Source organism: Ambystoma mexicanum, chromosome 1p (assembly GCF_040938575.1).
Source record: "Ambystoma mexicanum isolate Mex_15411 chromosome 1p, UKY_AmexF1_1, whole genome shotgun sequence".
Classification (NCBI taxonomy): Eukaryota; Metazoa; Chordata; class Amphibia; order Caudata; family Ambystomatidae; genus Ambystoma; species Ambystoma mexicanum.
This window is the reverse complement of record NC_090921.1, coordinates 659,800,611-659,821,754: the sequence shown is the minus strand read 5'-3', so window position 1 is coordinate 659,821,754 and position 21,144 is coordinate 659,800,611. Positions and strand designations below refer to the sequence as shown.

General features: G+C 47.5%; 1 protein-coding gene across 1 annotated transcript in view; it reads right to left on the bottom strand.

Annotated features, from left to right (window-relative positions):
• Positions 1 to 19,616: 19,616 nt before the first annotated feature.
• Positions 19,617 to 21,144, bottom strand: part of PRPF3 (pre-mRNA processing factor 3) — a 1,104,158-nt gene continuing 1,102,630 nt past the window's right edge. Inside the window, exon 17 of the mRNA XM_069649724.1 lies at positions 19,617 to 20,380. Within this exon, the coding sequence (XP_069505825.1) occupies positions 20,234 to 20,380 (147 nt within the window). The 3' untranslated portion in view covers positions 19,617 to 20,233. The remainder of the gene's footprint in view (positions 20,381 to 21,144) is intronic.

Here is a 21,144-nt window from a genome sequence, read left to right as displayed (position 1 = left end):
AGAAGGGGTCGGGATGAAGACTGGAAGCACTAAGGGTTTGTTGAGGTGGAATTCAGAAGGATCCTTCGGCATAAAGGTGGGATGGGTCCGTAGCACCACCCTCGTAGCATGAAAAGACAAGCATGGGAATTTCCAGGAAAGAACCTGAATCTCCCCAACCCGCCTGGCCGAGGTGATGGATACCAAGAAAGCCGCCTTCCATGAGAAACTTCAGAGGGGCTTGATGCAATGGTTCAAATGGAGGCCCCATGAGTTTAGAAAGAGCGACATTGAGTTCCATTGAGTTCCCAATCCGGGGCAGGAGCCTTCACTAGCGGCACAGTCAGAACAAGCCTTTCAGAAACTTCTTGATGAGCCTGAGAGACCACAGCGATGGCCTGGTGACCACGTGTACCAGGAAGAGGCCGTTAGATGCACCTTGATGGAGGAGCGCGCCAGTCCGGAGTTGGCCAAGGACAACAGGTACGGCAGAGGTGTAATGTCTTGCGCCCTGCACCACCCAGTAAAGCGTCCCCATTTGTGGCCATCACACGATAGTGTAGAGGACGCCCTAGCCTTGGCCAGTACCTTCCTGCATTCTAGATGAATGTCCGCCCACACTCTAGGGCTGCAGGAGCCCAGCAGTGAGGTTCATGAACGCTGGGTCGTGGTGTGGTATCCTTCCTTCTTTGGAGAGGTGGTCAGGAAGAGGAGGAAGCAGGTAAGCCGGCGCTACTGCCATGAATCACAGTTCCAGATCAGCATCATCTTGCCGCAACAGCGTTGGGAGAGTGTGGATCACACGTAGCAACAGAGGTATTGAAGGAAACGCGTACAGGACGAGGCCCTGCCATGTGAATGAAAACGCATCTCCCAGGCCCCCCAGTTTGGCAAGCCTGCTGTCGAAACCCTGGCACTTTGAGTCGGCTGCCGTCACAAATAGGTCGATCTGGTGTTAGCCCCACATGCTGAAGAGACGCAATGTCTGTTCCTGCTGGAGTTCCCATTCGTGGCATGACTGCATCTCTGTGCTAAGGGAGTCCGCAATGGTGTTCCCACTTCCAGAGGGCCTGCGTCTCCAGGGAGAGAGCGGGTCCTGCCCAGTTTCCAGATGTAAAACATGTTGGTGGTGTTGTCCGTGTAGATCCCCTCACCTGTCCACGCAGAAGAGGTAGGAAAGACTAGAGGGCCTAAAACACAGCCCACAGCTCCAGAACACTGATGTGCACAGCCTTCTCCCTCGGAAGCCAGAGGTTTCTGGTGTCGTACTGTCCGGTATGAGCCCCCACCTGTCCAGAAGAGTCTGCGGTGACTGTAGCCTGGAACTTGAAACGGGGCTCCCTACGTGAGGTACTGGCGCACCCCCCACTACTGAACAGCGTGCCTGAAGTCTTGGTTGAGGGCAATCCTGTCTGTCCACGTGCCTGTGACTTGAAACCACCTGCTATCCAGAAACTCCTGCATAGGCTTCATCTGCAGCCTGAAAAACAGAATCAGGTGAATGCAGGACAACATCATGCCCAGTAGTGACTTGATGGTCCTCATCATTGTGTGCTGAGCCGGAATTGGGCTATGCACATTCCGCAACATAGCTGCCACCCTTTCTTTTGAGGGGAAATGCCAAAGAAGGGCCTTAGCTTGTGATGCGCGGACGGTGTCTCAGCTGGCAAAGTTGTGGACGTAGGCGTCGACGAGGGCCTCAGAGCACTGTCCTTGGGCGTATGTTTTCTTGGTTTATCCTTCGACGAAGGGCCTTATTTGGCAGAGAGGTCTCTACGATGATACACCACCCACCGGCAGACTTGACGGGGAGGGCGAAGAGCAGTGCGCATGCTCCGAAGCGGGATCGGCAGTGGCCCATGTCGGATCTGCAGCGTGGCGCTTAGCCTTTCTGTGGACACCCTGCAAAGAAACAACCTTTGCGGATCTCTACCTCTTCCCGAGGGATAACGCTCCAAAGGTTGTCTGGACCTGGAGGAGGCCTCTGCGCGCCTGGTGGCCGCGTCTGGAGCCCTTTCTTCCTTCAGCCATGTCACCAACCTGCACAAATGGTCCCGCTTCATCTTGGCGGGGAAACCTCAGCAGATGTTGCATCTGTCCTCGTCAGGATGCAGACAATAGCGGCACCTTGTGTGCCGGTCTTCCACATACATGTTCCTCAAGCCACATCTGTCGCAGATCTTGAATAGACTCCTTTTGCCTCCTCCTGACATAGCGAGGCGCGAAGTAAGGCCTCAACTAGGCCTTCCGACCTGGAAAAACTAAGATCCAACGATGTAGTGGTCGATATTCACTGGCAACGGATCACCGCTGCCGGCACTTGTCGGAAAAACTCAAAAATACAAAAAGTAGCTCAAAGAGCAACTCGAGAGGACTCCCTGCACTGAAGCGTGCGGTGAAAATTGGAAAATGGCCACCGGTGGTGGGGCTTAGGGAGACGCCCGTCACTGTAAGGGGGCAGTTTGACCCACACTCCAATGATTGGTTAATGGGAGTAAGGACGTTTTCAAGCTTTTAAAGCAAGACTGCTTTCTTTATTTTTTTCACTGAGGATTCCTGGCCTGACAGGGAATATTCATGAGCATATGAATCCATGCCAGACCCCATGCTGGAGAAATGCTTCTTCCACCTACACATGATCAAGAAGACAATTTCTGATTTCTTCTTCACACACAGAATGCTCGCCGTCATCTCTCTCGTCATGTCAAGTATCAACTAAGCCAAAAGCATATACCTCGGAATGACAAAATACCCTGTGAGGAAGCTACAACAAATTCTGAACGCAGTAAGAGCGAACCCATGACCCGAGCACCAAGAACACTGTATTGGCTGCCAGTTAAAACACAAATCCTCTTCAAAACGCTCTGCATAATGCACAGAGTAATCCACTGCCATGGAGCGGAATTCCTTCAGGATAAAATCACCATCTACAAACTGAAAAGGACTTGAACACGAAGATCCAGCAACGACATCCGCCACGAAACAAAAGGATTCCCAAAACAAAAATTAGAGAGGGGTCAGCAGTCTCCTGCATAGCGGTGAAACTATGGAACGCACTCCCAAAGAAAAAACGAACAGCACAACATCACCCACAATTCAGGAAGCTATTAAAAACATGGCACTTTATTCTACTTGGTGCATTAAACACCATAGAGATAACCCCACCACCGCAACACAAGAAAACACCACAAAACTGGACCACCCAAAGAAATACCAGATGCTAAACTGAAAAGGAACAAAATAAGCAGACTGGTTAACGCAATGCAAAAACAACCCGGACAACGTCGACTGACCCTGCTAGTAACTCTAACACTCTGCATGCCTACCACCCAACCCAGGCCTTCACCACAAAACACCCAAACTACACTCTACCAACTCTTCACAACCCGCACATGAAACACCTGCATACAACCTCAAAAGAAATCACAATGCCAATCAACTAAACCATACCAGCAGTGACTTTTTTCCGATCTGAAGCTACCAGCAGCACATTAAAGCTCCATTGCGCTTGTCCCTCTCAACCCTACTAACCACTCCAAGCCCATGCTCTTTCAGATCTGCCAGAGCACCTGAAGACCATGAAAAAAGGCAGTGGTGCACGGTACAAGTCACAATAGCATAACATACAGCACAACCCCCCCCACCTTAAGTCGTGCGCTACCAGAGACCCATAGGGCTTCCCTCTATTGTGAAGTAGTTTTGGGTTCATTGGGTAGCCCGTGTGTCTACCATTGCAGGAATAGTCATCTCCTACATCTGTTTTCACCTTTGTAGCTACATTCCAGACATACCCTGAACAGGCTGGTAGTAGTCGTTACATTTGTACCCTTTTTACTGGTGCTTTTTCTCATGCTACCTTTTTAGTTGAAATAATGCACTTAAGAGGACAATATACTGGAAATGGCATATTTGTGCGTTTGAAAACCTGTTCAAGGTGACCTGTCCTTTGTTGGCTGCCCTACCTTGCCAGTTGGGGGTTAGGGGGGGCTCCCCATCGTTCAGGCATCTTGGCTGGCTGCTTGTAAGAAGCCCACAAAGGCTCTCCTTTCTGTGTGTCCTGCTAAGAAGTGGGGAGGGAAGACTGTCCCTAATCCACATTCCTCCATGGGCTTGGATGTGGCGGGGCAGATTCTGGGAAGCTAATTGTCCACCATTAGTCAGTCACCTCCAAGTATGAATGTGGTAAAGTGTCCTTATTGGAGGACTGGGGTCGATCGCAGCCCAGCTTCTGGGCAGTGGGAGATGGGCTGGATTCAGAAACCAAGACGACCAGTGGAGCTGAAGGTGACGCAAAGAAGACATGAGCTTCTGCAGAAATCAGCATTATTTTATGTTAGCTGCATTTATTAAGCATTGCCTTCACTAGCTAGTGCACCATGGCGCTGAGTGGTAAACTATGCAGGAACCAAGAAGAAAGTAATAAAAAAATAACTCATGCTGAGAACAGATAGGTTTTCAGGGCGCGTAGAAAAGACAGGTGGTCAACCATCGCCCATAAAGACAGCGGGGAGGAGTTTCATAATAGGGCAGCTGCCACAGAGAAAGAACACCCCTCGCCCCGCCACAACTGAGAAAGTTTGAATCAGGGAACAAAAATCCATAAAGCGGTAGAAGAGCGTAAGGAGTGGGAGGGGACACAGTCGATACATTTTGCTTGCAGATATTCCAGACCAGTATTATAAAAAGCCCTGTGAACAAGGCAGAGGGCCTTGCACTTCACCAGTTTGGCCACGGGTAGTCAGTGTAAGGCATGCAGAATGGGAGACACACACAGGGGCATAGCGGGCAGCACCAATGGCCAGCCTGGATGCAGAATTTTGGAGGACTTGTAAACCGTTGGAGTAAAAAACTGGGCACCCCCAGAAAGTGTGAATTACAATAATTCATGAGTCAGATGTGTGTAAAGGACAAAAGGACAGTTTGAACACGGAAGGTAGGGCAAAACTTTACGCAAAATGCGCAATTTAAAATGGACTGCAGCTAGCGCTGACCTGGGCCTGCATGGACAATGAGGCAGAAATCGTCACACCCAGCTATTTTACCACTACAGAGTAGGTAGGGGGCCAAGTTGGACAGGCCCGAAAGCTGAAGACCCTCCTGAGGACTCGGGAGAGGAACCAACAATCAGGACCTCCGTTTTATCCCAGTTAAGGCAAAGCCAGTTTTTGCCCATCCAGAAAGGGACGGCTAACAGACACTTACAACACCACTCAGCCGTGGCAAGAAGAGAGATCAAGCTGCCCCAAGATCCCAAGGGTCATCCGCATATGAGAAACACTGAAATCCAAAGGAGTGAATTCACTGAACAAGAGGCTGGATATAAAGATTTAAGAGAATGAGAAATAAACTAGTCATGAGGCATACCACAGGTGAGGGGCCTGGAAGGTGAAAGAAAGAGCGAAAGACTCTGAACGATGTAGAAGGAAAAACTCAAAACAGCCAAGAACAACAGAGTCAGAATCCCCCGCTAACGACAACCTCTCCAGGAGGATGGCATGGTCCACAGTGTCAAAAGCAGGAGTGGTCCAGCAGGATCAGGCCTCCCCGATCCACAATCCAGCCCAGCCAATACTACCAAGCCACGAACCTCGACCTTATAATCTACAGGGAAGACAACTGCAAAGTGCCTCCCTCCCTCTGACTTTGGGGACCAACCAGTCACCAGTTCTGCTAGAGGTAAATTGCCTGTTTTCAGGCATCAGAGGATCCATCTTTGCATTTCCCCTACAAGGCTCGGATCCAGCTGTTCATCGCTGTAAGGACTTCCGGCTAGAACTCATTGTGGGCTTCCTCAAGGCTCTGCTGCAGGGGTCTGCAACCTTTGGCTCTCCAGATGTTTTGGACTTCTACTTGCATCACCCCTAGTCAGCATGGTCAATGGTGAAGGATCATTGGAATTGCAGTCCAAAACATCTAGAGATTCGCAGGCTGCAGACATGTGCTCTGCTGGTGTGCAGGCAATCTGCTGTGCTGCCTTCCATCAGGAGAGGAGCCTGATGGGAGACCAAGCGCCTCCTGACCCTGTCTGGGGTCAATGCAGGATGTGCATCCTTTAAGATTTCCATGAGTGTCTCCCATTCATTGTGGGGCCAATAATTAAAGTTACTCACTGAGTGTAGAGTACTCCTAGTCCATAGTCCCTTTTCCTCCATCATTGTGGGCGTCCAACATGGGGACTTACCAGAACCTTTGGCAGTAAAAGAATGAGCTTTCCCTTTAAATTTAGTATAGCTTGAGGCCTCGGGTGTGGAAACACCCCGCTGAGGCGACGCCTCACCTCAGTCCCCTTTGAACACATCGTACCCTTAGATACGTGGCTACGCTTATTACCCATTAGCCATTGGCATAATAGCAGGGGAAGGCAGGTGGAACGTATGGAGAAAAGGGGACTACGCGTACTCTAGTCACTATGGTGAGTAACTTGATTTACACATACATCCCGTCTCCTTTCCTCCATCCTTGTGGGGGATTCCACTGAACAAGAACACAGGTTGGAGCTGTGATAACCTGCCTCCTATCTAGGACGAAGCAAAAAGGTTCTTCAGAAGCGCCTGACCAAATTTTGCATCCTGCCTGGAGCTGGTGTCCAGTGAGTAGTGCTTACAGAAGGCCAACGGAGTGGCCCAAGTATCTGCCTTGCTGACATTGCAAGAAGCATATCTCTGAAATGCGACGGCTGTGGCCTAAGCTCTGACCGCATGGGCATGAATCCCGTCGGGAACAGGTCTGACCATGGCCGTGTACACCTCTGAAATGGCCTTGACAATACAACATGCGATGGGAGCCTTGGAAGCCTGAGAGCGGAGGGAGGAGCCTCCAAATGTCAATGCCTCAGACTTCCTGAAGGATTTCGTGGGAGAGAAAACTTGAGGACCCTCAAGAGGTTAAAGGAATGTAGGGCCCTGTCGGCTTCCGACTGCGGGTTCGGGAAGAACACCGGCAGGCAGATCTGATTAAGATGAAATGGAGAAACCAGCTTGGGCAAGATGTTTGGGTGAGTGTGCAAGATGACCTTGTAGTTGGGAAACATGGTGAAGGGCTTGCACGAGGACACAGCCTGCAGCTCACTAATGCTGCAGCTCACTAACCCTGCATGCAGAGGTGAGAGCCACCAGTAAAATGATCTTTAGTGTCACCAAGCGGATGTCCACAGAGGCCATGGTCCCAAAAGGCTTGCGCTGCAAAGTTGCCAAAACTACATTGAGGTCCCAGACCGGGTGCGGCCCATACACCGGCAGGAAAAGCCTGGACAACCCCTTAAGGTGGGCCTTAACCACCAGGTTTGCCACAGGAAACACATGCTGTGGGGAATTCTTGTAAGCCCCAGTGGCCACCAAATAAGTGCAGCAAGTATTCACCTGAACTCCAGAATGAGCCTGGTGCGCTGAAAAAGCCAGTACGTTATCCAGAGGACAGGTGACAGTGTCCAGGCACTTGTCATGAGCCCAGTGGCAGAACCTAGTACATTTACTGTTATATTGGGACCGAGTAGAGGGCCTCCTGGCCTGCTGAATGATGTTCTAGTTATCAGAACATTTAGCATGTTGAGGCCTTAGCTAATCAGGAACCAGGCCACCAGCTGGTTTGGCCGGGTCCGGATGCTTCACCGCCCGCCACGTCAGGAATCCCCTTGCTGGAGATCGGAAGGTGGACGGGACCCTGAAAGCACAACTGCAGCAGATCCTAAAACCAGGGTCTCGAAGGCCAGTGGGGGCAATTGGGATGAGGCGGGAACGGATAACACCTGTGGCCGTGCCAACTGATCTGGAAGTCATCTGCCAGACACACCCAACCCTGTCCTGCCCATGAAGCAAACTGGAGGCACTTGAAATTCAGAGGGGACGCGATCAAAATCAGGTCTGTGAGCCCCTAACGTGGGAACAGGGGCAACAAGGAGTCGGTGTGCAACTCCAACACATAGGTGTTGAACCCGAAGTGTCTCAGCTGGCCCGCTTCTGCAATGCTGTCCCCCGGGAGGTGGACTGCTTAAATCCAAATCCCCTCCGTCAGGGCCAGTTCCCAGATCGGTACCGCCTCCATGCAGAGTGTGCCGGGGGGGAGGGTGAAGAGGGGGAACGGGTGCCACCCTGCTTGTTCAGGTAAAACATAGTAGAATTGTCCGTCCTGTCAATAACAGACCTGTCCCTGATGAGGGGCAAAAACACCTCGAAGGCCAGGCCCACTCCCTGAGCTCGAGCAGATTGATATATGATATGATATGGCATTTGTAGCGCGCCTATATACAAGTGTTTCAAGGCGCGACGAGGCAGGGAGGGGGGAACAAGGGAAGACAGACAACGATCCTACTAGGCCAGGTGTCATTCAGATCGCGCAAGTGCAGGGGTAGGGGGAAGGGAGAAGGTGCAAGGGGAGGGGGGGAAGTGCAGTACAAGGTAAGTAGAATAAAAATAAATAAATAAGAGGTAAGTAGAATAACAAAAATAAATAAATAATAAATAAAGAGGGCCAGCTGGTGGCAAGTGCAAGGTAAGTGCAGACAAGTGCTGGGAAGTGGGGGCTCTCGGGATACAGAGACAGTCCCGCAGTGCAGGGATTGCCAGGTAGGAAGTGCAAGTCGAGAGTGGCAGGGCCCAGGATTGGTAAGAGTGCAGGTGGTCTTCCGTCCTGGACCATGCTTCATGAATCGCATAGCCCTCCAGAGTAGCCCCTCCACCCCCCAGCCGAAAGGGAGGAGTTCATCACCGCCAAGGTAGGCTCCAATCATGTGAAGGGGGCTCCCACTGAAACATTGCCCTCCATCAGCCACCAGCCAAATCGGGCAGTAGGAGTGGTGGTATTGGGACCCTGTCCGACTGAGACCCCATCTCCTGATCTCAATTGGCTGCAAGGTGGAGTGGGAGGCGCCTCATCTTGAGGCTAGCGTGCTGTACAGCGAGCATGCAGGAGGCCATCAATCCCAGAATGTGCTGGAAACACAATGCAGAGATGGTTTGAGTTGGCCAGAAAGTGCCCCACTGTCTTGCAGAGGGCCTAAAGCCTCTCGGGCGAAGGGAACACCCGCTGAATGGTAGTGTTCCAAACCACCCCTAGGCAGACCAGTTCCTGAGATGGGCAAAACTGACTTCCTCTGGTTGAGGGAGAACCCCAGCTGATGAAGGATATCCTCCAATCTATGGGAGGAGTGCACCACCCCTTTGGGTGACCCCGCCCTTACCAGCCAGTCATACAAATAAGGGTATAGATGATGGCCCTCCAAGCAGAGAGGGCCCGCCACTGCGTTCATAAACCTTGTAAAGATTCGAGGGTCCGAGTTCAGGACAAAGGGCAGCACCTTAAACTGGTTTGACAATCGTGAACCGCAGAAACCTCTGATGTGTTTGGTAGATAGGTAGATGCAGGTACTAATCCTTGCGGTCCAGGGAACACATCCAGTCCCCTGCACACACAAACTCAGCTATGTGTGCGGCAGTAATCATCTTGGAGAGCTCCAGCGGTAAAGACAGATTTATAAATGACAAGTCAGGACAACCCCAAGGCCAGCCTGGTTGTTCTTGGGTACCTCGAAAATCCTGAAATATTACCCGGAGCCTCAGTCTACAAGACTAGCAACCATGCATGACTAGACTAGCAGTCCGTCCCCCTTTCGACACTTCGGTCCTCCAGATACTTCCAGGTCAGAGACTATTCACCGTCTGCATGAGTTACGTATAATCTTATGTTAATGGTGACTGCAACACTGAGAACCTCTACAATCACCGTGGACGTAGTGCCGAATTTAACTACCGGTTTGGTCTAGACTCAAGTTCTATTAGAAAGACAAGAGACTGTGATAAGACATATTACAATCTTCCACTGGGGATTCATCATTGCGACGTCACACTGAAACTAACGTTGAACATCTGAAACCACCTACAATCAGACCCTTATGGACGGCCACAGTGACTCTTCATGCCCCTGAAGAAGTTCCTTAAATAGGGTTAAAATCTCATAGGAACGAAACATGTAAGGTTAAACACAAAGTGTTCAAATTGGGATCAATACTCTTGTGAAATACAATTTAGGCATTGGATTGCTAAAGCATCAACCAGAGTCATATGAATTGAGTACTCTGTGTTCTACCTTTGATCTATGTGGTTTGTTAAAGCATTTACAAAGTTTCTGATAGTCAAGATAACTTGGTATTTGCATTTGTGTGCTACTTCAATTGGATGAAGATTTCTTTACTATTCAATTGGTTCTGAATTGTACCCTTTGAGTCACCACTGAGGTGACTAGCACACAGCACTTTTTTGCACTTGTCACTTTAGTACTGTTTTAATATATTTGTTTTAGTATCCTGTTTTTAACCATAGTATATTAAAGATGTTATATAACTACGTACACACTTATGAAGTCTGGTTGAATCTTCCAAGTACTTCTATAGTGAATTGAGGTTGTTTAATATGTGATTTAGGCCCTTCAGTCTAGCAAATAAGTTCACCAAACCTGAAAGAGTAAGGGAATCTGTAATTGTGGACACCCACAGAACCTGTGCCGGTAGCTGTGCTGGATCTTGCCGTGGACAGACTCTTGGAGGTGACACTCGACGATACCTTACCCCCTGGTGTTAAATTAGAGGACTAACTTGATCGCCCTTTCAGAGGACAGCTTGGTAGGGCCCCTGAGTTTGGGAGCCAGTAGTCAGAACGGTCCCAGGTCTGTTCCTGGAGCCCCCAGAAGAGCCCTTGGGCCCTCAGCTTGGGAGCTGGTAGCCTTGGAGGCCTTGTGCCTGCCAGAACCTGAATCTGAGGAACCCTGATTCATGGGAGCCCCGGGAAAGGACAGGGTCTACCTTGTCTTAATATTGTCTTCAATACCCTGTGGTCCTGGAGACCAAGTCCATAAGGTGGGGAGCCGAAGAAGTGCAGAAGATCTCCCCTCCACCGTAACAACCGACTCTTCAATACCCTATGACCGAGAGCAGTGCAAGCCGAACAAGCATCCCTGGGGCAGTTGGGCCTCAAACACTCAGAGGGCATGGGGGTTGGAGTCCCAGGAAACGAGCAGTCGCATGAGGCACATCTTGTGAATCCTCTTGCAGCCGGCATGCAGCGGGGAGGCGAGGAACCGAAGGGAAGCTAAATAAGAATGAAGAAAAAAAAAAACGGAAGATGGCAGAAAGCTAAAAAAAAGTCGAGGCGCTGGCTGCCAGGTCCGATACCATCCAGATGGAAAAAGGGACTGAGGTGAGGCACTGAAGAGCGCCCGCTCCCCTGTGTGCTGTACTACCTTTAAAGGAGCTCCATTTTTTGCTGCCAAATGTTGGGGGGGACGCCCCACCGATGAACGGGACATACGAGTATGCGGGTCCGTCTACAGTATGAAGTCTCCACAGGAAATCGAGACTAGCAGCAGTGATCAACCTTGAACTTGCGACCCTGAACAGCGACAACGGTGAGGCACATCTTACCCAACGATTTACTCTCACTGGGACTGTTAACTTTATATGGACTTGGTTTGGGGGGAGCCCGAGATCACATCAGCCCGCTCATCCCCCCTCACTCCCCCTACATATAACCTCAGCAGGAGTCTGTCTTGATACATTGTTTCACCATCAGTGTCTGGTTGGCCAATGCTTGGATTTGACTTTTTATGGACTCATTGACTCATGGTGCTTCACCATTTCTCAATTGTCATACTGGACTTCCCCTGCATCTCTTTCTCATGGTGGCCCTGTATCTTGCTGTGCCCATCTCATCTTGAATCCTGGCTTGCATTTGCTGTTTCTCTTGCAACGTGGTGTTATTACGGACTCCTGCAACTGTATTCGCTCTGCCCTCTTGTTTCTACTCTGTTCTCTCCTCTCCCTTTTCTCTGCACTTACTCTATCAAAATTGTCCTTGGACCTATTATGATAGCAACCTTGTTTGTCTCTTCCCCCACCCCTTACGTGTTTTTCCTCTCCCCTTGCCCTAGTACTATCTGAAATGCCGGCAGGCCTAGAATGATAGTCGCTTGTTTTGTTCCTTTCTGCTCCCCTTCTCCCTCACCTTTTATTAATCTCCGGCTCTACCAGAAATGTGGTCAGGCCTAGTACGGTAGTCGCCTGTCTGTTTCCCCATTTCCTTCCCACTCACCCCTGCCTTCCTTATCCGTGTCTTAGCTCTTGCACTATCTGAAATGTCACCAGGCAGAGTACGATAGTTATTTCACAATCTTATTGTTCATGGCTGTGTAAGAATATCATCATATTTTCCCCTTGTTCCCTTCCATGCCTTGAAGCGCTTTGAAACACATTGTGTATAGGCACTATATAAATAAACTATCAGATCATGTGCCTCTTGGACCACCCCTCTCTCGAGTTTGCATTGGGCATTATGTCACGCTTACCATAGCACAATCCGGGGCCTGCCCAGGGCGGTGGTGGCTAAGGTTAGTACTTCTGTGGGTCATGCTTTGGAGCTCCAGGGGTTTGGTAGATGCTCCGCCTTTTATTAAGAACTGACTTAAAAGGCTCACAAGCCCCTATTTTGCTTGCTTTATCTGCTCTGCACTAACCCTCAGTACTATTTCTGCACTTGCTGAGTGGGTGTTTCTGGACTGCTCACCTCTTCCATCAGGAATCTTTTGTGACACATACAAAACTACCAGAGACATTGTACAGACTAGGGTTGGACTTCTGAAGTTTTAGTACATGGTGCTGAGTAGCTTGTAATCTTAAGTCCTAGGTTTTGATGTGTGCTGAACATCTGTTCCCCCTACTTTGGTGAATGCAATTATTGTAGAATGGCTTTCAGTTCAGAAGTAGTGTGTAACCCATCGAGGGTTATCAAACTAAGTTGTATATATGCCCTGATGTATTTTTTTATTACCTCAGAATATGTAAAGCGTGCCTTATTGCAGTATTGTAATAGAGTTATTTTTATAACTTACCTGGTGGGTCTTTTCCTTATTTCTGCTAAGTGTTAACTGCACTACATTAGCACATGGCTGTTAAGAGGTAAACGCTAATTATGTACACTGGTTCTTGAGCCTGCGAAAGAGGCGTGTGCTATTTAGCTTAAGGGCTAATTGCCTACCGATACCCACTGTGTTGAGCCATCGTACAGACAATTATGGTCATCATCTGAGCGCCGTTTGTCCCTGTAATAGAACAACTCTGGGCAATCCTACGCATTTTCTATTTTTCTGCATGCCAACACATAACCTTAGGTTAATTTTTTTAACTCGATCATCAACAAGGAACAATTGTAGATTAATTAATGACGCGATAAAATTCCTATGATCACGGCTAAACAAAAGATGCTCATGCTGTTTATTTATTGAAGGTGCATTATTGTTAAATGAAGTCAGAACTTATTTGTTTTTTAAATCCCTGTCTGCGGTTTTTACTGTTTTAATTCTCGAGTATAACTGTTTATTTCTCAACTTTGACTGTATTCTTTTATGATGGATTTAACCTTCAAAATAAAGATTTGAACGTTTAACTGTACTACACAACAGTGCCCCCTTTCTCCTGGCTGCTTATTCAATGCTACCTCAGAGAGTGGCTTTGCTCAACTGGATATATGAATAATCTTGGCAAACCTAGATTCGTTTTTCTAAGTCCAACTACCGGTAGTAACCTTTAAAAAACCCTCCTAAAATAGGGCTACAGTACAGAGGATGGCTACATCAAATTGAAGGGTATTAAGCAAATACATAAGGAGGGTCTGCTTCCCAGTCCTAGATGCCCCCCTCAGGCCTTTTTCAATGCCCCCTCCCCCCCATTTACCACAGATATTCTTCGTGCCCAAAAGGGTCCCCACCCTTTGCAGTATTTGCATTGCTTTAGGGTTCAAGTACCCTTTCATTTAATACCAACTAGATCGAGGTTACCAGGGTACCGTACCGCAAAGACTAACCGTTTGGCAACAGCCAGGAAAGCGATTATCTTCTCAGAGAGCCACAGAGTAGACTTTCTTTGAGGGCCCTCCTGCTTCTTACCCAGTCACCTCAACACCAGACATACTCTCCATGTCACCTTTTGTTGCTTTCTCCCTCCTCCTTGTTATGCCTGGGGCTGACCTTGCCTGCCGGAAACCATACTAGGCTGACTGGCGATGTTGCATTAGTTACCATCTCCCGAGTCTCATTCTCATTGCCTTCCTCCTCCAGATGTTCCTTGACAATCTGTCCTCTTTTCTCCTGGTGACTGCTCTCAAAAACCTCTCAGCAAAGTCCCCCCTCTAGCCCCCCCCACCCCAGGGTGCTTTTTATCCTTTAGGCCCTTTGCCAAAATTCCTTTCTTCAGGACACTACCTTGCCCTTTTTGATGGTTGCTCCTCGCTACAATTTATGTCTCTTGATGTTCCCACAACCTTGTCAGTTCCACTTAGATCTTCTGTCGTTGGCTCCTCTTCGTCAAAAAAAAAAAATAACCTCCTCCTTGATAACCTCGTTGCCTCCTGATGTGACCATATCCAACTCAGTATCACCTTTAATTGATGTTACAACTTCCTCCCCAATATCACTTCTCCCCTCCAGTTTCTCACCACCACCACCCTGCGACTAGAGCAGGCACTGGAGAGAGTACAACCTCCTCTATTCGCCAACCTCCTCCAAACTCCGGCTCAATTCTAAGTGCAACCGTGACTAGCATGAGGTCTCCAGATAATCTGTGCAAATGGGCGAGCTGTTTGACGTCCATTAATCTCTGCAGGCAAATTTTATCCCAATGAGCCGTTTGCTTGTGGTCCCCAAGGCATCAGGCCCCGAGTAACCTACTTGGGTTCCCCCAGAATCTGTCATGGAACTTTGTCACAGTGCCCAAAACATGATACAGCTAAGTTTTCATAATGTTTTCAGATCAGTGGGGTTCAAACCCCAGTAGCTGATAGACCACTGGTGCAGTGCCAGCTTCTATGCCCAAATCAAAGGGCACAGGGTGTCCCTAGCCTCCACATCTTGCACTATTTAACCAATCAGGTCTTGCCAACGCTGCACAACTTTGCAAGCATCTTCATGGATATATTCGGGAGATGTGGATTGCAGAGCAATCCTAGACTTCCTAACACCCTGTCACTTCCCTGCCTCTGGGTGGCAGACACCCGGGGCATTGTCAACCGTCAACACAAATGACCCTGTCTCAATATTTAAGCTTTACTTGCACAAATCAGTATTTCCGGAAAAATGGTCTGCCATTCCCATAAAGCAACTGCAAGATATCTGCAAAGACCAATCTAGAAACCCTATTTAGAATCTGAGTTGCATGCACATTGGTTTCACCATGACTGGAAAAAGACCAACTAATTTCAAAGGACTACAATATTCAAAACATCAATTATTCTGCTTTTATTACTATACAAAACATTGTCAGCACTGGCTCCTCCCCCAAAGTACACGCCTGTTGACCATTCTGCCTTGCCTGCGACTGACCCGTCACCTGTGTTGCCTTGCTCCAATTTCCACAGCCCTCTCCTCTGTCTGCTGCCAGAGTGTTTTTTTCTTCCCTTTATTCTGTGTTCCTGCAGCCATTTATCCTGGTTTCTTCTGCAGATATCCTGCATCTCCCAGCCCCTGCTTATATTGCTGTTCCTGCAGGTTCCCACCTCTGTTACTTGCAGTTTCCCTTCAGCCTCCTGTTCCTTTCAGGTTAATTTAGTCTCAGGCTTTATGCTGCACAGTCCGTCTGTTTCCCTTGCTTTTGTTTGTACCGTTTCAACTAGTTCTAGTCCCGTGTTCCACAGCCTTGCCTAGTTCATGTTTTCACCAGTCCTGTTTTCCAGCCTGCTTTTTTTGCCCAGATTCGGTTACCTTGAACCAGTACCTTGCCTCTTATGTACCAGTTTGGGCTAGTTTTCAGCTATCCTGTTCTGAATTTGTGTTTCCCTTTTGTGGCTCTTAATGTCCGTTTAGTGTTTTATGGTGTCCACACTCCTGCCTCGGTTTTCCTTTGAACAGATATTGGCTTCTGTACTCTAGGAGACAATCTCTGCCATTTCCTTTGTCTCGTCCTACCTGTAGTCTACAGTACATTTCATGTAAACCCGAGTTGCTTTCAATTCCCACAGTTGGCATCCACTGTATTTTCTGGCTGGGCCCACACAGGCTTGTCTCATTAAGTGCACTCCTTGTTTTTGTGTTAGGGTCCAGATACAGAAGCCACACTTACTGCCCCCTACCCTGGGATTGGACGAAGTGGAGCCTGTAAGAGTAACGTGCAGAGAGGCATTGAGCTTCCCTTATTTCTGTGGATAATCTCAAGTCCGAGCTGCTTACACTGGTAGTGGGATTCCTCATTATTTGTCAAGTACATGGTCCCCATTCCTTCTTGTTCACCATCACAGTCTGCCTATTCTTCCTGTTCCATTTTTCTTATTTAACTCGTCTATTCTTCCTTCTTGTTTATCCTCCTGCTCTGTGTGCTTGCCTGCCCATTATATTAGCATAACAGCCCCTACTCCCAAATCCCATCTAGGATGACCTGTGTACAGGCACACACGCCTGATGAGCTTGTGGCTAAATTTCATGGAGGAGAATATCCAGACGTTAATAAATTCCTGGTATCAACCCAAGGGCAGCAAAGAATAGTTGCCTGGGCACATGATTACCATACTACAGTCTCCATTTTGGGAGCTTCCAGGAATAAAAGGGCTTCTTCTGAAACAAAATGGCTACAACTCTTGCAGTCACTGAGTTCAAGTACACTGCCCTCAACTAGAACCACCAGTACAACTGTCTGGGCCAGGTTACTCATCGAAGTAAAGTATGGGACACCTTGACCATCACAGAACACGAGCTGAAAACACGGACGGACTTGCAAAGCGGGCCGCAGTGGACTTTCAACCATACATCTGTTAAACAGATCTGTCACACGAAAAATTAAGTTACCTCAAGCACTCAACCACTGCTGTCTCAACATTAAGAGGTTACAAAGAGCCAAACGTAGTGGGACAAAGAAGCCACCCCAGATGAATACATGGGGTTTCAGATGGAGGCTAAATAGAACTTGAGGATACCAGAGAATTATCCACTCCAAACTTACAGCAGAAAGGCCATTACTCAACAGTGCTTGAATGTGTTTATTGCCTAGATCAAATTTGTAATGGATAAGCCTACTTTTAGTTCTTTTTAATTCCTATCTGGGGTTGCACGGAAGTGCTAGTACTACAATGTTGTCGCTGGTTGGAAAGGCAAATGGCCATTGTGACTATCGCTCCGTTTCCAATATAACCACATTAAAAAAACAATATCAGTTAAGAAGGGAAAAGGGAAATTGCAGAAATCATAAAAGATCCTGCTAGTTTCACGAGTGAAAGCCTGGAAATATTCTCAATCTGAAGCAGAGAAATGGAACATGGTTTGAATAGATAGAGTAAAGAAGAACTGTGATAAATCCAGTCGCATGGCAAAGAAAATCAAAAAGTTGCATGTTGACTTGGAAACTGCAACAGAAAAACAAGGGTGTTTCAGGAGCCTCTCACAATGAGCAGAAGATCAAAACGGAAAGAATGAACTGGGCACTGTGTCTCCAACGGGTATCAACCTTATAGGGGTACAGTCACATTCCCCTTATGCAACTTGTGTGGAGTATTTAGACATTCGAAAAAAAGACCGGAATGAAATTATATTTGAAATGATAATTATTGAACGTGTTTAGGAATAAGTAGGACCAACATTTCACATGCTACAGTCTAAGCCGCTACAATGCAAAAATAGGTTTCATCAAGCCCACTACTGACAATTGGCTTCCATATAGGTAAACCTAATAGTGAAAAATCTATGGCTCCTCGTTTTTGGCTACAGGGAATGGAAATAGCCCTTTAGACCTAGCAAAGTTATACCACCTTGCATTGACATCTATGCATTGGGGCAGTAGTGCTGTGGACTCCAAGTGAAAATGGAACAGACTAAAGGTGGCCAGGATTCGTGGGCGAATGAGGAAAAAGCCAAGAAATTGGTCATAGAACCAAGATATTTCAAATTGCCCAAAGTTGCATGTCCGGCCGTATTGTTTTTCACCCTTTTATTATGCCATTTAGATTCTTTCACCCCATAAAAACTAAAGGTAAAGAGGGTGTGAAAAACAACGCTCTGAATCGGATAGCCATTCCACAGACTCCCTAGCAGCATGCTTCCAGGTAATGTGGGAGATTTGGTTAAATCCAGGGAACATCGCTCCAGCTTAAATACAGTCAAACAGAGGACTGTAGCAAGTATTTAGTTAAGCCTGAACAGGATTATCAACTTATTCTTGGTTTTTGGCAGTAGGGGATGTGCAGGGAAATACAAAATCAGGTAGCCTGCTGCCTTTTTTGACTGACGGCTAGGTTGGAACACAAACACATTCACAGAGCATTGCACTCCTGAACAGCGGTCATTGTATTTCTACCCCTCCCTAGAAAGTCAATTTTGGGCTTGGCTGAGTAACACAACCGTAACATTGGGCCAGTTAAGAGACATATTAAAAAAAGAAAAAAAAATACACATATTCCTTACCAGAAATTGCAAGTTCTCATGCACTCAGTTCCAGATGAGTCACAGGGGTATCCTTGGTCTCAATACCCACCTAGGGTGCGTAGCACATTCAGTAATTCCAAGAGATACACAAAGTGCCATTCACTTTGATCCGGAGAGGAATGGGAGAAGGGGAGAATTGGGGCAAACAGAAGTCAGTAAATTACTAAAATTAGTTTAATTTGATAGATAAGGAGGATTCATGACCATGCTGCTTAGACCACATGCTGAAAACATCGTCCAGGCAGGTAAGGGATACCTCACAATCCGCTCATCACACACCCAAATTGTTCTGCCTGGAACAAAGTCATGAAATAGGTGGTCTACTCTAGCATGGAAGCAAAGGTAAATTTGGATAATACTCTGGCCTGTCCAGGTCTGGGTTTCACACATTCTAAGGCCTCTATCAACCCAAATGTTGCTTTTGAAAGGAGATTGGGGTCAAGTGAAGGCAAAGCATTCACAAGTAGCAGTTTGCCTTATCTTCAAGAAGTGACTATCAATGAAAAGTGTTTACTGCATAAGCTGGTGCTTGAAGTCGTTTTGGACAGATCTGCTTCACGTCTGAACCAAATATCCTAGTTACATGGATGGAGCAAAGTAAGCAAAACTTGGCTCGAGAAGTGTTACTAGACAGTTGCAATTTCTCAGGTCCTACCGTGCTGGTGCTAATGAAAAACATTTACAAAATTAATTGACCAAAGTGACCCACATAGCACAGTACAGGCATTCCCAAAAAAGCTAAAGTTAAATCCAGAATGGTGTGTGTGCTTTAACACAGAAGGATAGACATGACAAAAAGGAACACAAAACATCTTGGAAATCACGGCTTCCATGTGTTTAGGATACACTAAAAGGGCTGCATTTGGAACCTCCATTCCTCATCGTGGTGTGTGGCAGGAATCCTTACATGTGCAATGGAAGGCAGTGATTAGGCATAAGAGGGAGAGGTGTAAAATATTTTATAATTTAACATGCTAGTTTACAATCGCTCATTCACAAATCTGCATAACGAGCGGTTTCCTTTTTCTGTCATGTGTACTGGGGGGGAAGAGCGGTTCTGAAGTCAGGCCGCCCAACACCAGCACACAATACCCCAATGGTCCTCTCAAAACACACCACTGACCCATGCAGAAAATGTTAGGGTCCAATGTTTAAAACAAAAGATTTCAGACTCTAGTACAGAATAAAAACACAGATTCAACAAAGGGGAGGTTTTGTATTTACATCAAAAAAGGCCAATGAGGATTCAGGATAGACACACCCTTTTTCATCTTTATAAAAAGTTTATTTAATAAAGCTCGGATATGGGCTAAATCCCCGTCTCCTACTCCGCAAATTCCAAGGGTGCTCTGCTCGAGGGGCAATGGCACCTTTCAGTGCAAGACAGAGTTCCTATCCACCGGCGACTGGTTCCTCCAACAGTTTCCTGCTTACCAAGCAGGTAAGGTTTAAGGCTCCCACACAAGTACGAGACTCTACTGCTGGTCCATTGTCCAAACCTTTACTGTAGAACTACAGTATATCAACTCTTTCTTTTTCTGAAGATCTCGTTATACACTAGAATCAAGTCCTCGCATGACGGGTGCATTACTTGACCAGACCAGTTGTCCCCACTCTCACACGAAGCTCTGTAATATTGCCAGTTGAGTAAAATCCAAGTACAAATGTCAGCTTGTGATGCGTTTACGCTTAAAGGCAATGTTCCAGATTCTCTCACTCAATAATACGGGTGACACTGTTGAATTCAGTGTTATGTCCACGAAGTCCCAAAAGTGCAGTCCCTAATGAAACCAAACTGCATCGGCACACAGCCTCAATCTGTAGATTCTAGGATACTCTGGCTCAATGCAAGGTCCCAATAGTGTTCTGCTCCATGCTTCTTAAAATGCTCCCGCGCCATGTTCTCTGTTGGACACTGCTTGAATTTCATGTCACCAAAGCTGCGTTCCTTTACAGTCCCCTAAAAATAGAAAGTAGACCGTCAGGTGGCTATGCAAAAGAGGTGGCATTCAACTGTTTAAAGACAGCCTTCTAAACCTTAAAATATTAAGCACTTTTTGGGAGAAACACACATAAAATGACATTGCATGGCTACTTGCATTAACCTTTGGATGTTGGTCTACACCAAGGCGCTAAGACAGCAGGTAAGCATGAACCAACATGTGTTTACACCCTCTGTCCACACAGGCCATCCCCACCCTCTCTGGCCCCCCCGTGTTGGTCCCTTGTGGCCCCCGTCCCCTTCCCGCACACAGGAGTCTGTCCTGATACATTCTGGTTTCACTATCACCGTCTTGTGGCCAATGCTGGATTTTACTTTTATGGACTTCATTGATTCAAGGTGCGTCACCCTTTCTCAGCTCTCATGCTGGACTACCTTTGCATCTTATACTCATGGTGGCCCTGAATCATGCTGTTCCCATCTTCATCTTGTATCCTGGCTTGTAACATTATGTGTTACTACTGACTTCTGCAAGTGTATTCACTCTCCCCTCTTGCTTCTCCACTCTTTTTGACTGCTTACTCTGTTCTCTCCTCCCCTCCTCCCCTTACTTTCTTCTATGCACTTACTCTATCAGAATTGTCCCTGGACCTAGTATGATAGCAACCTCGTCTGTCGCTCCCCCATCCCCTTACTGTCCCCCCCCCCCTCCCTCCAGCACCATCTGAAACGTTGTCAGGCCTAGTACGATAGTCGCTTGTTTTGTTCCTCCCCTCCCTTTC